Genomic DNA, 20130 nt, shown 5'->3' on the forward strand with positions numbered 1-20130 from the left:
ATTGTGATAATGTGTTTCGTTTGACTTTTCTTTCTTCACAGGTTCAAAGACTGGGGAAGATGTCACCTGATCAGCAGTAAGTAAAAATTGTAAAGCGTTAAACCATTGTAATGGGTCGAATGTTTCACCTGATTATTCTCTTGTATTTTCAGAACTCGTGTCAAGGGAATGGAACTTGCAGTCCCCACTCAATAATAAAACAAGACAAATCCAGCAATAGTTGTTTATTTTTCATTGTCTCTTCTGTCCATACTGAACACACTCGATGTCCTATCTAATATTTTCTGTGTTTATTTTTGTAAATTAAAATCCACCGCACATGTCAGAATATTAGAAGTGAGTTTTATTATTCATAGACATACAGTTTAAGAATTCTCAGAGGATTTGTACCTGGCCTGAGATGGGTGTTACATGAGTCTGGTTCAGAAAATGTAATCAATAAATTAAACATGTGAACACTTGAAAAGCTTGAACCTTTACATGACTTCAATGCAAACCTCCAGCATTGGAGAAATTAAAGGAAAATTTTCAACACTGGATAGATGGAACCTCATGATCTTTGGATTGGAGGAAATGTGATTGGCAGTTAGTATTTGGCTTAGCTAGCCCCAACCACAGAACATGTATTGGAATACATCTTTCACTGTGTATTTACAACTAAATTGTAGGTTTTAAAGAAAGGGCTTGTAAATAACAGCTAGGTTTTGTAATTAGATTTTAGATCAGGAAAGGTGATTGTTTACAGCTGAATACTGAGTGGTTGAAACTTATATTTTCACCAAAACCAAATAAAAAAAACAGTATTTTACAAATATTTAAAAAAGTAAACCTTTATCTATAGGCATTTCAAAATATATTCCATCAAAAATAGTGACATTTTGCTGGTAGAAAAAAAAAAGTTCTAAATGACAAAGGTTTTTGAAGCAAATGTTTACAGTAGAAATGTGTTATGTTATATTTACTTCAGAACTTAGCTAAATACTTTTTCTCCTCCTGGCAGAAGATCTTACATAAATGTTTTTTTTTTCTCCAGCAGATGATGTTAAAAACCTTTTAAAACATGCAATAACTGTAACTTAACTCCATAATTTAGCAAAATAAGTTGATTGGTGATAAACGGTCAACAAGTTGGTTTCAAAACTTGTCTGTATCTGTAACGATGGTTAACAGTTCTATATAGATGTGAAAACTTGTTACCTTTGGCAAACTTGAATCATTTCAGACATGCTGAGAGCTCAAGGCACGTACTGTGGCAGCTCACTGGTCATCTCACACACTTAATGAGTTCAGTCCAAAGTACCACACCTTTCACTTCCATGCCCTTCGTCTTCCTCTTCAGATGACAAACGAAGATTTGTGTCGGAAGTCACCCTGGAATAAAAAGGAAGAGCAAGTAAGCTAAAGTTTAAAGGACTGCCTAGTTGAACTTTTTTTTAGTTAAAAAAAATCGTAGTTTTTCTTTACGCACCTCGTCCTCGGTTCTGACGTAGTCCACTCCTTCTCCTTTGGCTGGTGCTTTGTAACTGTGAAACACAATGGAGACATGATCAGAAGGCATTTATGCTGTTGCAAAAACAACACCATTTCTAGAAAGAATTGTTCCATGCATGTTCTAAAACCTTGGGCCGTAAGTTAACCAGGTCAAGTTGTGAAGTCAAGCTTGTTCATAAAGTCTAAATTGGAAAATGTTAAACCTCAATGAGCCATGACCCATCCCTATTGCCGCTCAATGGGAGGTTTCACTCACTTGTTTCCAGTCTGTTTCTGGCTGGCGAAGTAACCACGCTTGTACGCAAAGCAGAGGCCCACTGTTATGCACAATAGCACCACCACCAGCACTCCCAGGATGATCCTGGCAATATTGATATCATCTGGGGAAAAACAACATGAAGAATTGATGTTGAGATACCTTCAACTGTCTCTTTATGAAATGAATACCCGGACTACTGGAATGACATGCTTCAACAAACAACATGTGTCTTGTGTACAAATTTGTCAGCTGTCAGACAGACTTACAGATTTCCATCGTCTGCGGTCCACACTCTGAGTGACCCGCGTCGTTCTTTGCTCGGCAGAAGTACTCTGCTGAGTCGTTCATTCTGACAGCACTGAATTTCTGCAGAGGAAAAACCAACAGCAAGTCTCAATTACACTCCGTATAACCGGAGTCCTTTCATTCTGGTGTATTTACTGCATGTGGGAAAGTGCAGGCTTATAACGAGGTTCAATTTGAATTACATTGGGGGTGGAACTGTCCCCAAAATGAGTTGCTTTACTGTTCAGATATCCCTTCAGTTCTCGTTGTATGCTGTCTCCCATCGGATTTTAACCCACGTTAATGACGGTCTTGTCCTCTAATTCTAGTCCTGTTACTAATTAGTTGGCTTTCAGTTGGATATGAAAAGCAGATTTGGAAGCATGTGCTGGTGGTCTTCAAAGACAAGCGGCCAATATGAACAGTAGTAGGGTTGTGACTCCCTGGAAGTAAAGTATGTCAGTGACAGCCAGGCCAACCTTTAGAAGCCAGTGTAAAGGTTGAGTGGAGTGAAGGGGCCGAGCCACTGACTATCTGGCTGAGCAGGGGAGAGGGAGTTCAGGAATGTGCCAATGAGGACAGCAGATTCCCATAATGGCTCAAGCCCCCTCACACCATCAACTGTCACCCCAAAATATCTGCCCCTACCGCTGGGGGCATGGCCACCACCCCCGCAGCCTCGCCCTGCACTACAGTGGCCCCTTCCCTCCCAGTCACTGCACACAAACACACACTCACCAGGGTGCCTGTTTCGGCGTTGATCGTGTAGGAGGAGTTGATGAACTTAGGGCTGGTCTTGGGGTCATCTGGGATTTCCTCCTTGTTGCGGAACCATTGGTACTGAGACTTGGGGAAACCCTGATCCTCCACGCATCGCAGCTCTGCCGCCGTCCCTACAGGCACCGATTTGGGGACGGCACATTTCGGCACCACTGGCTTCACTGTGGACACAATCACACATTTAGCAATGGCAACATTCAGCATCTGATTGTGTCAAAAACAGCATAGCCCATGATACACACTGAATTATAGTTACTAGGCCAATGAATGATCTCGGAGGGTGGGTATGTGTTTTTTGTCCCGTGCCAAACCCTGCCAACACTTTCCATCTTTAGCACTGCGATTTAGCGGAGATGCAGTTTCAGAGGTTTCCCCATATAGCCCAGAACACGCCTTTCGGGCAGGGACGGGCCAGTCAAAAAGCATCCTCATACAGTACGTGTGCCAAAAAGTTGGCGTGACCTAAAACACGGTTTCAGCTTACAGCATCGATAGTTGTAACCACTAATGCAGCTCCATTTTAGTAAAACAGAGGAAAAACGAGTTCCTGTAAACTGATATGGCTGTTTTAGGGTCATTGTGTTCTGTTCATTGTGTTTTGTATGTTATGTTTCATAGCAACTTTCAAAGCTTCAAGGTTTAAGACTAACGGCAAACATTTTAGCAGTGAAATGATGAGATGCATTAAATAATTGCAACGCAAATGACTGATGGCAAACATGCAATTTCACAGAGATAGCGGCAATGCTTCCTTCCCCAAACATGCCATTTCAGTCATAGCCACAAGGTGATGCATCTTCGTGTGGGTGTATAGTCTTGAATTTGTTCTGGTTTCAATATTATACCACAGTTTACTGTAGTAATACAACTAATGATGTGCTTCTGGTACAAAAAAGCTGGTGATGATGTGTTGAGCAGATGTGAAGAAATGCGGCTGGGTGGGATGATAGACCTACCTCTTATGACGAGGTTGATCAAAATCTCATCAAAGGATCTAAAGTCAGTCTGGTCGCTGACCTCGCAACGATAACTGGCTGAGTCTGATCTTGTGGCGTTGGTTATCACCAATGTCGCAGGCTCTCTGATCCTTGCTCTGCCCTCCAAATCTCCTGCAGGAATAAAAAACATGCTTTAAGTTGCCATTGATTTAATACAGGCATAATTGATGATGAGTATAAAACAGAATGTCATTCCCTCATTAGTCCAAGTTGTTTGTGTCTGTAAGAGGATTTTAACATTTTTGGGGGGTGATTTTGAACCATTTTTGGTTTTGTCACTTTGATATTGATGTTGGAGAAATTAGTGAAGATGCCATTACGACAAAGCACTCCATTGAGTCTGCGTTACCTGAGATTTTCTTCTCAAAGTAGACATAACTGGGCTCTCCATCCTTAATTTTCTTCCATTCGATTCTAGGGCTTTTTGTGGAGATGGACTCTATCAAACAGGACAATTCGATAGCTGCCAGAGGAGACAAGAGGGAATTAGATTTAAGGTTTTTTTTAAAGGAAGAAGCAAAGGATAGATGTTATCTAGTTCGGGTTCCTTAGTGTCATGTCAAGATCAAGCAGGAAATGTCTGTAACTGATTGTCATGTTGGTGTATACATTACGACATTTCTATTGGCTCTTACATTCAAACTCGTTGGCCCATGGCGCATCATTCGTTGTTTTCAGTATTACTGCTAATACGTTGAAGTAGCCTGCAAAACAGGAAAGGAAGCAACATGAGCCTTACTGCCAAACTTTGCTATTACACACACGTGCAATGTCCATTGGTGGCTGTTTGCAGGGCTGTGGTATGTCAGCTGGCTGTTATGCCTGCATTAGGGATGTTTCTACCCAGTCAGTTCATCCAAAATTCCAGAAACTCAATTAACATCAAACCACTCCATCCCCTTGCTCCCAGTCTACCACCCCACCCAGACGCATTCCTCATTCTTTCCAGCGTACCATGACCTGGATCTGTTATCTTCCATTTTTAGTCTGGCGGGGCGAACCAATGCGGGCATATGCAAGGCGAGCTCAGTTTCTGCGCACGGTGGGTAATTGTGCAGGGAGATGCTGTTATGCTGTTATGCCTGCATTAGGGATGTTTCTACCCAGTCAGGTACCCAGGAGATGCTGTTATGGCTGTTATGCCTGCATTAGGGATGTTTCTACCCAGTCAGTTCATCCAAAATTCCAGAAACTCAATTAACATCAAACCACTCCATCCCCTTGCTCCCAGTCTACCACCCCACCCAGACGCATTCCTCATTCTTTCCAGCGTACCATGACCTGGATCTGTTATCTTCCATTTTTAGTCTGGCGGGGCGAACCAATGCGGGCATATGCAAGGCGAGCTCAGTTTCTGCGCACGGTGGGTAATTGTGCAGGGAGATGCGTGTCCTTCTCGGTGCGAGCTCTCCCGTGCCAGTGGCAGCCTAGCCGCCTGCCCGACCCCTCTCTTTCTTTCTCTCTCTCTCTCTGCGCCTGACACATGTGCCCATGTAGCAGTAATGGGCCATGAGTGCCCTGGAAACACGCCGCTTTGGTCTGTGACAGAGGGATGTACTGTAAAAAGTCAAATCTAAGCAATCTTAAATGCGTTTTCTTCTGACCAAACTAAATTATCTAACATCAATGGCAGATAATTTCACTTATTTTAACGAAAAAAATCCACACCATTTTCACATATGTAGACACTGGTTTGGTGCTGGAAATAATGAATATGAGGTTGAAAAGTGATGGAGTTGCAAGTAATTTATCTTACATGTATTTCAAGATATTTTACCTTAAATCGTCTTGTCTTTAAATAAGATAAATTACTTGGAACCCCATCACTTTTCAACCTCATATTCATTATTTCCAACACCAAACCAGTGTCTACATATGTGAAAACGCCGTGTTTCTATGATCTGTGGTTAAAAAGATAAAGAGTCCAAAAAAATGCTTCTCTGTGACATCACAGGGTGGGATTAAAAGTTTTTTTTAAATGATTTTCAAAACCTGCAACAAGTTTCTAGCCAGAGGGAGGGTATTTTCTTGCTCCCCACATCACCGTGAATCTCATAGTGTTTGAAAATCACAGTTTTTTAAATGTTTTAACTTATGATGATATAGAACTTTTTAACATTATTGTTTTTTACCAAACGTAGAGACACTGGTTTGTTGCTGGCCTTTTTTAGGTTAAAATAAGCACAATTATCTGCCAATGATAGTAGATAATTTAGCTTGGTATGAAAAAAAAACACATTTTAATAAATGAATTATCACTCTATAAGATATTTAGGCTTGATTTAGATTTCACTTTTTGCAGTGTGCACTGCAGAATCACACAGAAAGGCCATACTCCCACACATGCATCCCAACCCAGTCATACACCCATGAATAGTCTCCCTGAGACTAAAGCTTAGGCTCAAGTAGCTAGAGGCCTAAGCCCCCCAATCCATTAAAAAGACAGGAGCCCATTTAGAGCCTTTTACTGTTTTAGAGTTCACCATGCCTCTGCTGACACAGTGAATTAGCAAAGCACCACACGGTTCTTTCACACAGTAAGGCGAGTCGGTGACCTGAAGAGACAAGTCTTTCTGAAAGCGTAAGGTCACGGATCCTTTGGTAGACCATTCCCCAGGAAATTCTACTCACACCCAGGCATTAAAGTAGGTGTATTTTCTGTGACACTCACCCACTATCTACTAAGTCAAGGTCAGCTTGCTTTGGTATCATACCAGTTCCCTGCTATCCAATGCACTATCCAATGCATGCATGGTTGAGGGAGCTGTCTGGGGTTGCCTTCTAAAGCAGACAGGGTAAGCTGCTTACCCTAATGTCTCTGAGATCATTACTAGATCACAGCTTGTTTACCTTATGTCGTCAGTTTAAACACCATGCTATACATTGTCCCGCGTTTTGAAAAAGGTGATTATCCGCCCTCGTACATCAATATAAGATTAAACAATTAATGAGATGTAGTAAGGGAGTGATCCGTTTACCCTCACTACTTGGACAGACCAGACAGAGCCTTAGATATGCAGTTTTAGAAACTGTTCTTCGTCCTGTCAGCATTACATGGCAATACAGGAATTTTGATAGCACGGGCCAGAAGGTTGTAGGTTGGCATACCACTGTGGACAAGAGTAGGGGTGGAAAGATCGCCTTTATGGTAAAAACATTGCATGAATCTATCATCGTATTTGCAGGTCAGAGAAAAAAATGGCCTTTTAGAAACATTTCACGCATTTGTACTTCATTTTACATATTGGGAGAATATTTTTTAATACCACACAAATTACTGAAAGTGCAGGCTAAGGATGGACAGAGCAATAGGCCTATGTGTTTATCTTATCATATTTCTGCAATGCCAAATCAGTGTGTCTTGTTTGCAACGAACCTGTCCCTGTTTGTAAACATTTTTATCTGAGCATGGTACTTTCAAAAGTTAGGCCTACCTTTCCACCCTAGGCCGACCAACACAGAAAAATGTAAGCTTTAACTGCTGGCTACTCTTCTTCTGTGGCTTAACCTAACAAAAAAAGGTCACAGCTTTTCGGTAAACACTTGTCTGGGTTTAAACAAAAACATTATATTGTACCGAAAGTGAATAGCTTAATCAATTGATAGTGACAGAATTAGATTACTTCTCAAGCAAAGTCTATTTTTTGTTTCCTCGGTTAAAGGTTGTAGCTCAGCCTCTGAATGTCAAAGAAAATTAAACAATGAAAACCATATCCATCAGAGTCACATCTTTCCCAGTATTTTACAACTTGTTTCTAGCGTAAAGCATCGCCGACCAAAAAGCACTGTTATAGATCAGTTTATATAATCTGATCCATTTTATTTTCTTCAAAATGTTTAGTTAACAAGGGGTAGGCCTGTGCTTTTTGCCATTTTATTTAATATGGCATACCCTCTCATAGCCCCTCAATTCAAGTCTTGGTTTTAACTTAACAGCCCGTCAATGACACAGAGGTAGGCTATTTAAAGAGTGCAAGGTGAGTGTAGCACCTACAAATCTATGGATATAGCAGCTTATAGCCTCATTTCGTCTGTCAAACTGGTAGGCCTACCTCTTATTTTTTAAATAGGAAGAAATAGGCTCCAACACAAAGCCCTCTTGCTGTTAGTAAAGTCTAATTCAAATGAAGACGGTTTAAATGAATGCCTACTGGAATTTGCCTACATTCAACACCATCAGCTGTCCATTTCCCATTGATTTTGCTGCGGCTGCTGCTTCAAGTTTCAGCACCACAATGCAGGTTAGGCTACTCGGATCTGGCTTATTGTGAGGTCAATAACTCTGATGAATACATCCTGAGCAAGAAACAAATTGTTGTTGAATAAAATCAATTAAAGTAGTAAGCTATCAAAGTTCACCTCCAGTCCTCATCTTCGTGCTCTCTTTCTCAAACTGAACAGAACATAGGCTAGTCCCTGCGCAAGATAGTGAATTGTTTTGGACTAGACCTAATCAACAACAACAAAATTGTAAGAAGCCTTTGACTCTCCTCCTGAACTGCCACCCTAGGCCTACACAGCACAGCCGTTGGTTAGACAGGACACACATTTCTTTTTTTATCAGCAAGATCAGAGCAGGTCGAGGCTCAGGGTTGGAATATTCATTGCAGTGTTAAATGCAGCCTACTTGTATTTACACCGTCACAGCATCTATGTTAGAAATATAACTTTGCTTCTCCGAGCATGGACTTTGTAAACTATAGCCTATAGGCTATGGATCATTTGATTGAGAACACACTAAATAGCCTATAGGTGCACATGATATTGTGTGCACAGTGGAGAATCAGAGATGAGGGGTGGCATCGGGCACACATCAATATATAGCCGAATGTGGCAGTGGCTACAGTCCATTACGGATTACAAAGAAACCCAACCGTGATCTGCCCAACGATGCCTCTCTACCAGACAAACTCACACATCGATATATGGCCTAATATAGCCACGTGGCAGGGGCTACAGTCCATTACGGATTACCAAGGAATACCCAACCATGATCTGCCTAACGATGCCTCTCTACCAGATGAACTCAATGCATTGTATGCATGCTTTGACAACAACTATCGAGCCAGGTGAGGGCTCAACGACCCAAAGGATTGGGTGATCTTGCCATCTCTGAGGCCGATGTGAGAAGAGTCTTTAAAATCAGGTCAACACCCGCAAGGCCGGGGACCCCGACGGTATTCCAGGGAGCGTTCTCAGAGCATGCGCAGAATAGCTGGCAGGCGTATTCACGGTAATTTTTAACCTCTCCTGGTCACAGTCTGTAATCTCCACATGTTTTAAGATGACCACAATCATTCCTGTTCCTAAGAACTCTAAGGCTTCATGCCACAATGACTACCGCCCTGTAGTTCTCAGTTCTGTAATAATGAAGTGCTTTGAAAGGCTGGTTATGGAACATAATAACACCACCATCCCAGCCACCCTAGACGCACTCCAATTTGCATACTGCCCCAACAGATCCATTGATGACGCAATCTCAATTGCTTTTCACACTGCCCTCACACACTTAGATACGAGCAATACCTATGTGAGAATGCTGTTCATTGACTACACCATTGTCCCCTCCAAGCTCATGACCAAGCTTAGGACTCTGGGTCTGAACACCTCCCTCTGCAACTGGATACTGGACTTCCTGCCAGGCAGACGCCAGAAGGTGAGGGTAGGCAACGTCACCTCCGCCACGCTGACCCTTAACACAGGGGCCCCACAGGGGTGTGTGCCCAGTCCCCTTCACCCACGATTGTGTGGCCACGCACGACTTCATTATCAAGTTCACTGATGAAACGACGGTGATAGGCCTGATCACCGGCGAAGACGAGTCAGCCTACAGGGAGGTCAATGACCTGGCAGTATGGTGCCGGAGCAACAACCTATCCCTCAACGTCAGCAAGACCAAGGAGCTGATTGTGGGTGGGAGCGACGGGGCAGCAGTGGAGCAGGTAGACAGCTTCAAGTTCCTCTGTGTTCAAATCACTGAAGACTTAAAATGGTCCAAACACACACGCACAGTCGTGAAGGTGCGACGGTGCCTCTTCCCCCTCGGGAGGTTGAAACAAATTGGCATGGGGCCTCAAATCCTCAAAAGGTTCTATAGATGTACCATTGAGAGCACATTGACTGGCTGCATCACTGCTTGGTATGGAAATAGCACCGCCCTCCATCACATGGCGCGACAGAGGGTTGTGCTTACAGCCCATAACATCACTGGGGCCGAGCTCCCTGCCATCCAGGACCTCTAGAAGGCCCAGAAAATTGTCAAAGAAACCAACCACCCAAGCCATAAGACTATTATATCTGCAGCAGCACGGCAAGAGGTACACACACACACACACACACACTGTCACTCCAACACACACACACACACACACACACACACACTCACTCCATAATTTTCTCACTCACACATAATATGTACATACGTTTATACTGACTCTACACACCCGCACATCCATTCACATACTAGCTGCTGGTACTCTGTTTCTCTTCTATATTGTTGCCTAGTCTTTTTACCCCTGTACATATCTATCTCCATCACTCCAGTATCCCTGCACATGTAAATATGGTATTGGACCTGACTTTTTAAATATTTCCTGTATATAGTATGCTTACTTAAATACACAATAAAGTATTTCATATTTCTTAATCTTATTTCTCATGTTTTTTTCTAGTAATACATTGTTATTGATTATTGCACTGTTGGGTTTTGAGTTTGCAAGAAACACATTTTACTGTGCATGTGACATTAAAACTTGAAACTTAATAAGCAACTAATTCTAAAACACTGAAAAATACAGAAATGGAATCAATGACAAATGACATGACCCTCCCCTGGACTAGGTTTAAAACATACTTAACCCTTCCCTTGACTGAAATTGAAAAAGCATGACCCTCCTCCAGGTAACCATTATGTAAATTTCGATCCATTGCTAAAGTTCAGGAGTGGGAGCGATGGAAAGGTAGCCTAGCGGTTAGTTGCTTGTTCAAATCCCCGAGCTGGCAAGTTGGAAAAACCTTCCGTTCTGCCCTAGAGCAAGGCAGTTGACCCCCACAACAACTGCTCCCTGGGTGACTATGACGTGGATGTCGATTAAGGCAGCCCCCCTTCAGAGATTCAGAGGGGTTGGGTTAAATATGGAAGATATATTTTGTTTGAAATCATTCAGTTGTGCAACTGACTAGGTATCCCCTTTCCCCTTCTATATTATACAGTAGGTATGAGGTTCCTTTTTGGATATGCATCCTTCTTTCGACGCTAAACCCACCACTGGTGTGCATGGCCAAAGAGCTCTATTTTCATAACCAAGGGCATGTCTTCTTGTCCCTTGATATTCTGGAATAGAGGAATATGTGAATATGTTTCAGGCTTTGACAAAACAATTTGATGTAGGTCAGCGGGGTGGTGGCACTGGGATCCTCATCTCTCCCAAGTGGACATTCTCTCTTTCTCCCCTGACCCATCTGTCTATCGCCTCCTTTGAATTCCATGCTGTCACAGTTACCAGCCCTTTCAAGCTTAACATCCTTATCATTTATCGCCCTCCAGGTTCCCTTGGAGAGTTCATCAATGAGCTTGACGCCCTGATAAGTTCCTTTCCTGAGGATGGCTCACCTCTCACAGTTCTGGGTGACTTTAACCTCCCCACGTCTACCTTTGACTCATTCCTCTCTGCCTCCTTCTTTCCACTCCTCTCCTCTTTTGACCTCACCCTCTCACCTTCCCCCCCTACTCACAAGGCAGGCAATACGCTTGACCTCATCTTTACTAGATGCTGTTCTTCCACTAATCTCATTGCAACTCCCCTCCAAGTCTCCGACCACTACCTTGTATCCTTTTCCCTCTCGCTCTCATCCAACACTTCCCACACTGCCCCTACTCGGATGGTATCGCGCCGTCCCAACCTTCGCTCTCTCTCCCCCGCTACTCTCTCCTCTTCCATCCTATCATCTCTTCCCTCTGCTCAAACCTTCTCCAACCTATCTCCTGATTCTGCCTCCTCAACCCTCCTCTCCTCCCTTTCTGCATCCTTTGACTCTCTATGTCCCCTATCCTCCAGGCCGGCTCGGTCCTCCCCTCCTGCTCCGTGGCTCGACGACTCATTGCGAGCTCACAGAACAGGGCTCCGGGCAGCCGAGCGGAAATGGAGGAAAACTCGCCTCCCTGCGGACCTGGCATCCTTTCACTCCCTCCTCTCTACATTCTCCTCTTCTGTCTCTGCTGCTAAAGCCAATTTCTACCACTCTAAATTCCAAGCATCTGTCTCTAACCCTAGGAAGCTCTTTGCCACCTTCTCCTCCCTCCTGAATCCTCCTCCCCCTCCTCCCCCCTCCTCCCTCTCTGCTGATGACTTCGTCAACCATTTTGAAAAGAAGGTCGACGACATCCGATCCTCGTTTGCTAAGTCAAACGACACCGCTGGTTCTGCTCACACTGCCCTACCCTGTGCTTTGACCTCTTTCTCCCCTCTCTCTCCAGATGAAATCTCGCGTCTTGTGACGGCCGGCCGCCCAACAACCTGCCCGCTTGACCCTATCCCCTCCTCTCTTCTCCAGACCATTTCCGGAGACCTTCTCCCTTACCTCACCTCGCTCATCAACTCATCCTTGACCGCTGGCTACGTCCCTTCCGTCTTCAAGAGAGCGAGAGTTGCACCCCTTCTGAAAAAACCTACACTCGATCCCTCCGATGTCAACAACTACAGACCAGTATCCCTTCTTTCTTTTCTCTCCAAAACTCTTGAACGTGCCGTCCTTGGCCAGCTCTCCTGCTATCTCTCTCAGAATGACCTTCTTGATCCAAATCAGTCAGGTTTCAAGACTAGTCATTCAACTGAGACTGCTCTTCTCTGTGTCACGGAGGCGCTCCGCACTGCTAAAGCTAACTCTCTCTCCTCTGCTCTCATCCTTCTAGACCTATCGGCTGCCTTTGATACTGTGAACCATCAGATCCTCCTCTCCACCCTCTCCGAGCTGGGCATCTCCGGCGCGGCCCACGCTTGGATTGCGTCCTACCTGACAAGTCGCTCCTACCAGGTGGCGTGGCGAGAATCTGTCTCCGCACCACGTGCTCTCACCACTGGTGTCCCCCAGGGCTCTGTTCTAGGCCCTCTCCTATTCTCGCTATACACCAAGTCACTTGGCTCTGTCATATCCTCACATGGTCTCTCCTATCATTGCTATGCAGACGACACACAATTAATCTTCTCCTTTCCCCCCTCTGATAACCAGGTGGTGAATCGCATCTCTGCATGTCTGGCAGACATATCAGTGTGGATGACGGATCACCACCTCAAGCTGAACCTCGGCAAGACGGAACTGCTCTTCCTCCCGGGGAAGGACTGCCCGTTCCATGATCTCGCCATCACGGTTGACAACTCCATTGTGTCCTCCTCCCAGAGTGCTAAGAACCTTGGCGTGATCCTGGACAACACCCTGTCGTTCTCAACTAACATCAAGGCGGTGACCCGTTCCTGTAGGTTCATGCTCTACAACATTCGCAGAGTACGACCCTGCCTCACGCAGGAAGCGGCGCAGGTCCTAATCCAGGCACTTGTCATCTCCCGTCTGGATTACTGCAACTCGCTGTTGGCTGGGCTCCCTGCCTGTGCCATTAAACCCCTACAACTCATCCAGAACTCACCCAAGTTCTCTCACGTCACCCCGCTCCTCCGCTCTCTCCACTGGCTTCCAGTTGAAGCTCGCATCCGCTACAAGACCATGGTGCTTGCCTACGGAGCTGTGAGGGGAACGGCACCTCCGTACCTTCAGGCTCTGATCAGGCCCTACACCCAAACAAGGGCACTGCGTTCATCCACCTCTGGCCTGCTCGCCTCCCTACCTCTGAGGAAGTACAGTTCCCGCTCAGCCCAGTCAAAACTGTTCGCTGCTCTGGCACCCCAATGGTGGAACAAACTCCCTCACGACGCCAGGTCAGCGGAGTCAATCACCACCTTCCGGAGACACCTGAAACCCCACCTCTTTAAGGAATACCTAGGATAGGATAAAGTAATCCTTCTAACCCTCCCCCCCCTTAAAAGAGTTAGATGCACTATTGTAAAGTGGTTGTTCCACTGGATATCATAAGGTGAATGCACCAATTTGTAAGTCGCTCTGGATAAGAGCGTCTGCTAAATGACTTAAATGTAAATGTAAATGTATGTTTCAATTTAGAAACATAGTAAATTAGCTTTTCAGTCAAGCATTGTTACAGTATTAACAAAATACTGTATTTTATACTGCTTTTATGCCTTGTCACTTCTAATGCTTGTGGGTTTTTTAAAAGGCAAACTGAATAACTTTTTCCTCTCATGGCCTAACTTTTGTTGTTTGTCTGAACTAGAACTGTATGAAATGGATCACATCTCAAGAGACAAAGCCCAAAATGCTGTTATTAAAGATTCATAGCCATTAACATTAGCAATGTGGGGAACATTAAAGTTTCAAAGGCTTACACTAAAGGATTACTCATAGTCCTTCCTTTCAAGTAGTGGTGAATCTTTGAAGTTATGGGGCTATTTTGCATCCACTATTTTGCTTCCATCTTTAAGACAATAAACCCATATCAGCTTGCCTAAATATATTACTAAGCACAATAGTATTTTGTCTTTGATTTCACCAAACAGCTTTATTTTTGTTTTTACTGGCTAAAAGGCTAGCTAAGGCTGTAAATAAGACAGTATTAGTGCATATTTGGTGCTTAAGTTAGCTTGAAACTCCGATTAAAGGTTGTGAGGTCTGGCCTAGAAACAACTGTCCAGGAAAAAACTTCAAAAACCCCAGTCAAAAGGAATAACATTAAATTCCCATCTACATCCAGAGCATAATATTAAAGCCACAACACACTCTTTGGGAGTACAGAAGGCAGCTTTTAAAACAACATACTAAATAATACTGTGAAAATATACTGTCCCCGACGAGTCCCGACGTTTGGTAATTTACACACAAAATAGTCTAGTCTGCAGGCAGGAAGTCTGAATTCCTAATCATTTCCCTGGTTTGGCAGGCGAGGCTAGCTGAACAATACAAGAGATAGAATGGATCCAGCAGGCCGGGCCCTTGCTTGAACATACATCCTCTTAACAATGACATCCTCCTTAGCGTTTGCACAGCAACAGATGGAGCTTTCCTGATGGGGGCATTAGCGGATCGGCAGCAGTGGCCAGTAAAGCATTCGGAGTCTAGGCGGCAATGAGGAAGTGATGACTGTGCGCTGTGGGACAGGTATCTCCCGTCTCTCTTCCCCTGTCTGCCACATCCTGCCCTATGACGCCTCTGTCTTCCTGTCTATTCTCTCTCCGCCTTGCTCTGGGAGAGACTCTTCCCAGTGCCATGACGCAGCCCCTGACACCTGCGCCTGAGAGGCTGCTCTAGTGTTTCCCACTGGGTTCATATACAGTGGACGGACAGATCTTTGCAGTGTGTGTGCCTTTTGTGTGTGTAGTTTAAGCCCTCAAACCACAAAGGTGCTCTGTGACCTATATTACCCTGTCTTTCCTTCTCTCTTTCCCGTCTTCCTGGCAGGGCACAGCTGTGTGCGATCTGGCAATTTACATGAATGTTTTTTAATATCCCTCGCCCTCCTCAAGAGGGAAGGCTGGTTCTTCTTGGTAATCTTAGTGTAATGCCCTGATAAAATCCCAGGCTTAGCAGTGCTGAATAAAACAATAGCAGAGCAACTGGAGAAAAAAGCCATCCCTTAGCTTAATTTCGAATTATACATGCAGATGACATGGAGCGATGGTGATTGAACTGAAGACTATAGAAAGGATGTGAATTGGATCCTAGCTTTCTATGGTGTTTTTCTATTGGGAATTGCACAAATATTTCCCCTTATGGTAGTAAAACAACATTATAGAGGAGTGTGAAGTCATAAATGGAGGGTTCCAATTAAGCTTCCCAGTTAAATCCCCAAGTGACAACGCTGCCTAGCACCTCAGCAAGATACTCCCATGCCCCTTTGAAAACCACAGACATTAAAGTACCTAGTTTGCAAAGTATCTTCTAGTTGCTGTCTTCAAATATTTTTTTGTGTAATGCACACAAACACGTGATTAGTAATTTGACACATCTCCTCAGTGAACATTCAACAGCACGTAAAGCGGATAATATTCCTCGTTATTTTTAAACTGCTCCATTGATTCAGTTCCCCCAGGAGGAGGAGGCTGTGCGTTCGCTGAGCAAGTGGTGCCCACAGAGCAATTCATTATCCTCCTTAGTTAGCGATGGGATGTGTTTCTGTGCTCTGCAACTTCCACTCCATATGTGAATTGTGTTAAACTAGGCTCTACCCCAGTGCTAAGAAATACTGTCCAGTACAACACTCCTCAAGACTTAAGCTCTCTTCTCCCTCTACTGCTCTTAAAAGTTCAGCATGGCTGCCCGTTGGCCAAGGTGTGGATAAGGTCACACATTCTCCAATTCAGCCACTCGGGTAACTGCACTTCTGTACCTCCACAGTGTCTTGGCCTGCAGAGAGTTTAACTTGTAGCCGAGGGAGGCTATGTGAACACTTGGAATGCCTACAAAGATAGTAAATATTTATCTTTGCAAGCAAAACTAGGTTACAGTTTTTGTCACCACATACAGTGAACTACAAAAGTATTGGGACAGTGACACATTTTTTGTTGTTTTGGCTCTGTACTCCAGCACTTTGGATTTGAAATGATACAATTATTATGAGGTTGAAGTGTAGACTGATTATGGATAATGCTGAATGAATCGTGAATAATAATGAGTGAGAAATTTACAGAGGGTATTTTCATCCATATCGGTTGAATCGTTGAACCACTTTTTGTACAGAAGTAAGTAGCCTTGCACAAGCCTTGGCGTGTGCGAGCTGGAATGGCTCATAGGAGCAGGAGCCTATCTCCGGTTTCTGTAGTGTGAGGCAGCTTGAAGTACAAGTACACCCCCTAGACAGGACCCCCAATCTATCTCCTTAATGCTGCGTGCCAAGCAGAGACGCATCGGGTCCCAGAGATGCATCTGGTTCGCATCGGATCCCATTTTTACAGTCTTTGGTATGATTCGGCCGGATCGAACTCACAACCTTCCAATCTCAGGGTGGACACTAACCACAAGGCCACTGAGTTGGTCATAGTCCCCCCATTTTAGGGGACCAAAAGTATTAGGACACAATTCACTTATATGTGTATTAAAGTAGTAAAAAGTTAAGTATTTGGTCCCATATTCATAGCACGCAATGACTACATCAAGCTGGGGAATCTCCAAATTTGTTGGATGCATTTGCTGTTTGTTTAGCTTGTGTTTCAGATTATTTTGTGCCCAATAGAAATGAATGGTAAATAATGTATCGTGTCATTTTGGAGTCCCTTTCATTGTAAATTAGAATAGAATATGTTTCTATGCTCTTCATGAAATGTGCAGGCTAAACCACATTGTGTTTTTGAGTTACTTTTACCCACTAAAACCAAATGCGTTCACAATACTGTTAGACAGGATAGTGTTCAACAGAACTAAAATAAAAATATAATCTCACTGGCATGCTTTGCTTTCTCTCAAAAATACAGATCTGATTTGTTTTACCCCTATGAGATGCCAATTCCCACTTAGCTTAGCTGCAAATATATACACTGTGTCTGGACTCAGCCAGACTAATGAATTCATGAATTTACATTTATATTCCATATAGAATAAACTCCTTTCTAAGAAAGGATTAGCACTGACCCCAAAACAAAGCATGTTCCAGTTTCCACAGTTTCTATACCAAAGCATGCAAATTCCTGGACCTCTTTCCCTTCCCCCACCAGTAACCAGGAGCTCTGGTTGTCAGGGTTGGGGAGTAACTGAATACAGTTAATCTCATACATGTAATCTGATTACAAAACAACTGTAAATTTCATCTGTTACCAGAAAAAAAGCATTGTAATCAGATAACAGATACTTTTGAATACTTTTAAATTCATAAAGAATTTTTGCGAAAAAAGACATTATGACACATTTCTGTTTTCTCAATGACTTTAAATTAAGCATTGGAAAAAAGGTGCAAGTTTAAGTTTGTTCCACCTGAGGGAATCTGACCACAAGTCAAATGTGTTTGATGGATAATTTGTGTTCTTTCCTGCCTCTTGTGGGGAAAGTAATCAGATTACATTACTGAGTTTGGGTAATCCAAAAGTTACGTTACTTACTGATTACTACACAAGGTAAAAATCTGTCGTTCTGCCCCTGAACAAGGCAGTTAACCCACTGTTCCTAGGCCGTCATTGTAAAGAATTTGTTCATTAACTGACTTGCCTGGTTAAATAAAAGGTTAAAGAAAAAATTAAGAAATAAATACAGTTCGGACAGCAACTAGTAACTAACAGATTACATTTAGAAAGTAACCTACCCAACCCTGCTCGTGGTGGCCCACCTTTTTTATGAGCTGGGGGAAAGTGGCTAAATGGGGGTTTTCCATTACAGCACCAGTGCTTATGTTAATGCAGTGTTATTTTTGGGGAACTGTGTTTCCATATAGCTAGGGCTGACACTGAGGACTTGTGAAGAGCAGATTCAAAAACCACCGCATCATCAAGACAGTTGTTTGTCAGAAAGTGTTAACCGTGGAAGGTGTTGTTAACCCATGTTCACAGTTAGCCAATTATGTAAATCCCAGCTGAAAAGTACCAGTAGCCTGGGCTTGGCCACAGGTTAGACCAGGTCCGCCGGAGCAATGGCCCATAAGATGGAAACATAGATGGAAACAGAAAAGTCTGAGCCTTTTGGGGAAAACACTGGTGGTAAGTCCTTAGTAGAAATGTGACTATCTGACCTCAAGTCTTCAGTGAAAATAACAACCCTAACAACAACAATAGCAGGGACCGTTTTTTAGGGCAAAGCTTGCAGGCCGAGTGACCGCAGGTTGTGTTGTCACAGCTGAGGTCATCCAGCAGTGTCAGTGACCTCCAGTTCCTCATTGGAGGTCACTCTTGACAGCTGACTTGACCGGTCAACTTTGTTATCCCCTCTCACCCCTATTTTTATGCTTCAGGTCCAACACAGTTTAACATTGTTGTGGGGATACATAGTGGCGAGGGCACACTGAAGCCTCTTTATATAAGAAGTGAAGATTACCACCGTGGGCCGACTAAGACCATTACCAGCGGTATTTAGTTGAATTTTCATCTAGTTTCTTGGACGATAAGCAAAATCGCCCACCATTTGCTTTCGTAAAGTGCCACTTCTGTTCTTATTGGATGATACAAATAACCTCTGGTTTCAATCAAACACTGGATCCGTCTGTTCATCTTCCAAGCTTGAGCTCTGACAAGATATTCTGAAATGAAAGGTTTGTCTGCTGTCACAGATGGGCACAGATGAAACCCGAGGAGCAATATAAGCATCTGCGCGTAGGCGGCAATGAAATACAATGAACAAAAATATAAACGCAACATGTAAAGTGTTGGTCCCATGTTTCGTGAGCTAAAATAAAAGATATCAGAAATTTTCCAAAAGCTTATTTCTCTCCAATTATATACACAAATGTGTTTACATCCCTGTTAGTGAGCATATATCCTTTGTCAAGATAATCACCCACCTGACAGGTGTGGCATATCAAGAAGCTGATTAAACAGCATGATCATTACACAGGTGCACCTTGTGCTTGGGACAATAAAAGGCTACTCTAAAAGGTGCAGTTCTGTCCCACAACTAAATGCCACAGATGTCTCAAGTTGAGGGAACGTGCAACTGGCATGCTGACTGCAGGAATGTCCACCAGAGCTATTGCCAAAGAATTGAATATGCATTTCTTTACCATAAGCCGCCTCCAACATTGTTTTAGAGAATTTGGCAGTACATCCAACCAGCCTCACAACCGCAGACCACATGTAACCACGCCAGTCCAGGACCTCCAGATCTGGCTTCTTCACCTGCGGGATCGTCTGAGACCAGTCACCCGGACAGCTGATGAAACTGTGTTTGCACAACCAAAGAATTTCTGCACAAACTGTCTCAGGGAAGGTCATCTGCTTGCTCGTCGTCCTCACCAGGATTTCGACCTGACTGCAGTTTGGCGTCGTAATCATTTTCAGTGGGCAAATGTTCACCTTCAATGGCCACTGGCACGTTGGAGAAGTGTGCTCTTCACGGATGAATAGCGGTTTCAGCTGTACCGGGCAGATGGCAGACAGCGTGTATGGCGTTGTGTGGGCAAGTGGTTTGCTGATGTCAACGTTGTGAACAGAGTGCCTCATGGTCTAGGTGGGGTTATGTTATGGGCAGACATAAGCTACGGACAACTAACACAATTGCATTTTATCGATGGCAATTTGAATGCACAGAGATAACGTGACGAGATCCTTATGCCCATTGTCG

At 43.8% G+C, this 20130-nt stretch overlaps 1 protein-coding gene across 1 annotated transcript in view; it reads right to left on the reverse strand.

Annotated features, from left to right (window-relative positions):
* Positions 1 to 325: 325 nt before the first annotated feature.
* The window catches only part of LOC139530661 (junctional adhesion molecule 3B-like), a 52283-nt gene continuing 32478 nt past the window's right edge, over positions 326 to 20130 (reverse strand). The window contains exons 2-9 of the mRNA XM_071327253.1: positions 4449 to 4517; positions 4163 to 4276; positions 3772 to 3924; positions 2774 to 2976; positions 2017 to 2116; positions 1748 to 1871; positions 1469 to 1523; positions 326 to 1371 (exon numbers count right to left, since the gene is read on the reverse strand). Coding sequence (XP_071183354.1) covers positions 1336 to 1371; positions 1469 to 1523; positions 1748 to 1871; positions 2017 to 2116; positions 2774 to 2976; positions 3772 to 3924; positions 4163 to 4276; positions 4449 to 4517 — 854 coding nt within the window. The 3' untranslated portion in view covers positions 326 to 1335. The remainder of the gene's footprint in view (positions 1372 to 1468; positions 1524 to 1747; positions 1872 to 2016; positions 2117 to 2773; positions 2977 to 3771; positions 3925 to 4162; positions 4277 to 4448; positions 4518 to 20130) is intronic.

Source organism: Salvelinus alpinus, chromosome 1, assembly GCF_045679555.1.
Source record: "Salvelinus alpinus chromosome 1, SLU_Salpinus.1, whole genome shotgun sequence".
In the NCBI taxonomy this organism is placed as follows: Eukaryota; Metazoa; Chordata; class Actinopteri; order Salmoniformes; family Salmonidae; genus Salvelinus; species Salvelinus alpinus.